Source organism: Calidris pugnax, unplaced genomic scaffold (genome assembly GCF_001431845.1).
Source record: "Calidris pugnax isolate Ruff unplaced genomic scaffold, ASM143184v1 scaffold7, whole genome shotgun sequence".
NCBI lineage: Eukaryota > Metazoa > Chordata > Aves > Charadriiformes > Scolopacidae > Calidris > Calidris pugnax.
Window position 1 is genome coordinate 37,807 of NW_015090762.1, and position 879 is coordinate 38,685.

Genomic DNA, 879 nt, shown 5'->3' on the forward strand with positions numbered 1-879 from the left:
CGAGCCCACCCAGCAGGGCTGCAGCGTCGGCAGCGAAGCGGCGCGGGCGGCGGTGGCACGGGCAGGGACGCGGGGGCGAGGGGGGAGCTGGGGGGAGCCCCTCACCCTTGCCTCAGTCCTTCAGGGTGGCCTCGGAGACGCCCTGGGCCAGCAGCTCGGCCAGGACGTTGTCCAGGTAGTTGGGGTCGGGGTAGCCGTGGCCCGTCAGGTTGGAGCCGAACTCGGTCTTGTGGTGGATCTCGTTCCACACCACCGTGTCCGACTCCCCCGTGGTGTTGGAGGTGCCGATGGTGAAGATGAGCCGCCGGTCCCAGGCCACGATCAGCAGCTTCAGCACCTGGGGCGGGTGGGCACGGCCATCGCTCGCCCACCCGGCACCCCCAGCCCTCCTCCCACCCACCATGGCACAGGGTGTAGGGTTCAGCCCCAGCACGGTGCCCCCGTGGTGCCACCCTTCCCTGGGGCACAGCCCAGGCCCACCCCGGCACTGCTGTGTCCTCCCCATCACGTCCACTCTATCCCATCTCATCCCATCAATTCCCATTCTATCTCGTCCTTCCTATTCTGTCCCATCCCTTCTCATACTTTCTCTTCCGATCCCATCCCATCCCACCCAACCCCTTCACTTTCCATTCCTTCCCATTTCATCCCATCCGATCCCAACCCATCTCCATCCCATCCCCTCCCTTCTCATCCCATCCCATTCCCTTCCTTTCCGATCCCATCCCGTCCCGTCCCATTCCAACCCATCTCCATCTCCATCCCATCCCATCCTATCCCATCCCATTCCCATCCCTTCCCATCTCCATCCCATCCCCTTCCCTGTCATCCCATTCTCTTTCTTTCCCACCCCATCCCCTCCCATCCCATCCTGTTCAA

The 879-nt window shown here is 63.8% G+C and overlaps 1 protein-coding gene across 1 annotated transcript in view; it reads right to left on the minus strand.

Moving 5' to 3' along the window:
- Positions 1 to 10: 10 nt before the first annotated feature.
- The window catches only part of DTX1 (deltex 1, E3 ubiquitin ligase), a 26,492-nt gene continuing 25,623 nt past the window's right edge, over positions 11 to 879 (minus strand). The window contains exon 8 of the mRNA XM_014966566.1: positions 11 to 337. Coding sequence (XP_014822052.1) covers positions 113 to 337 — 225 coding nt within the window. The 3' untranslated portion in view covers positions 11 to 112. The remainder of the gene's footprint in view (positions 338 to 879) is intronic.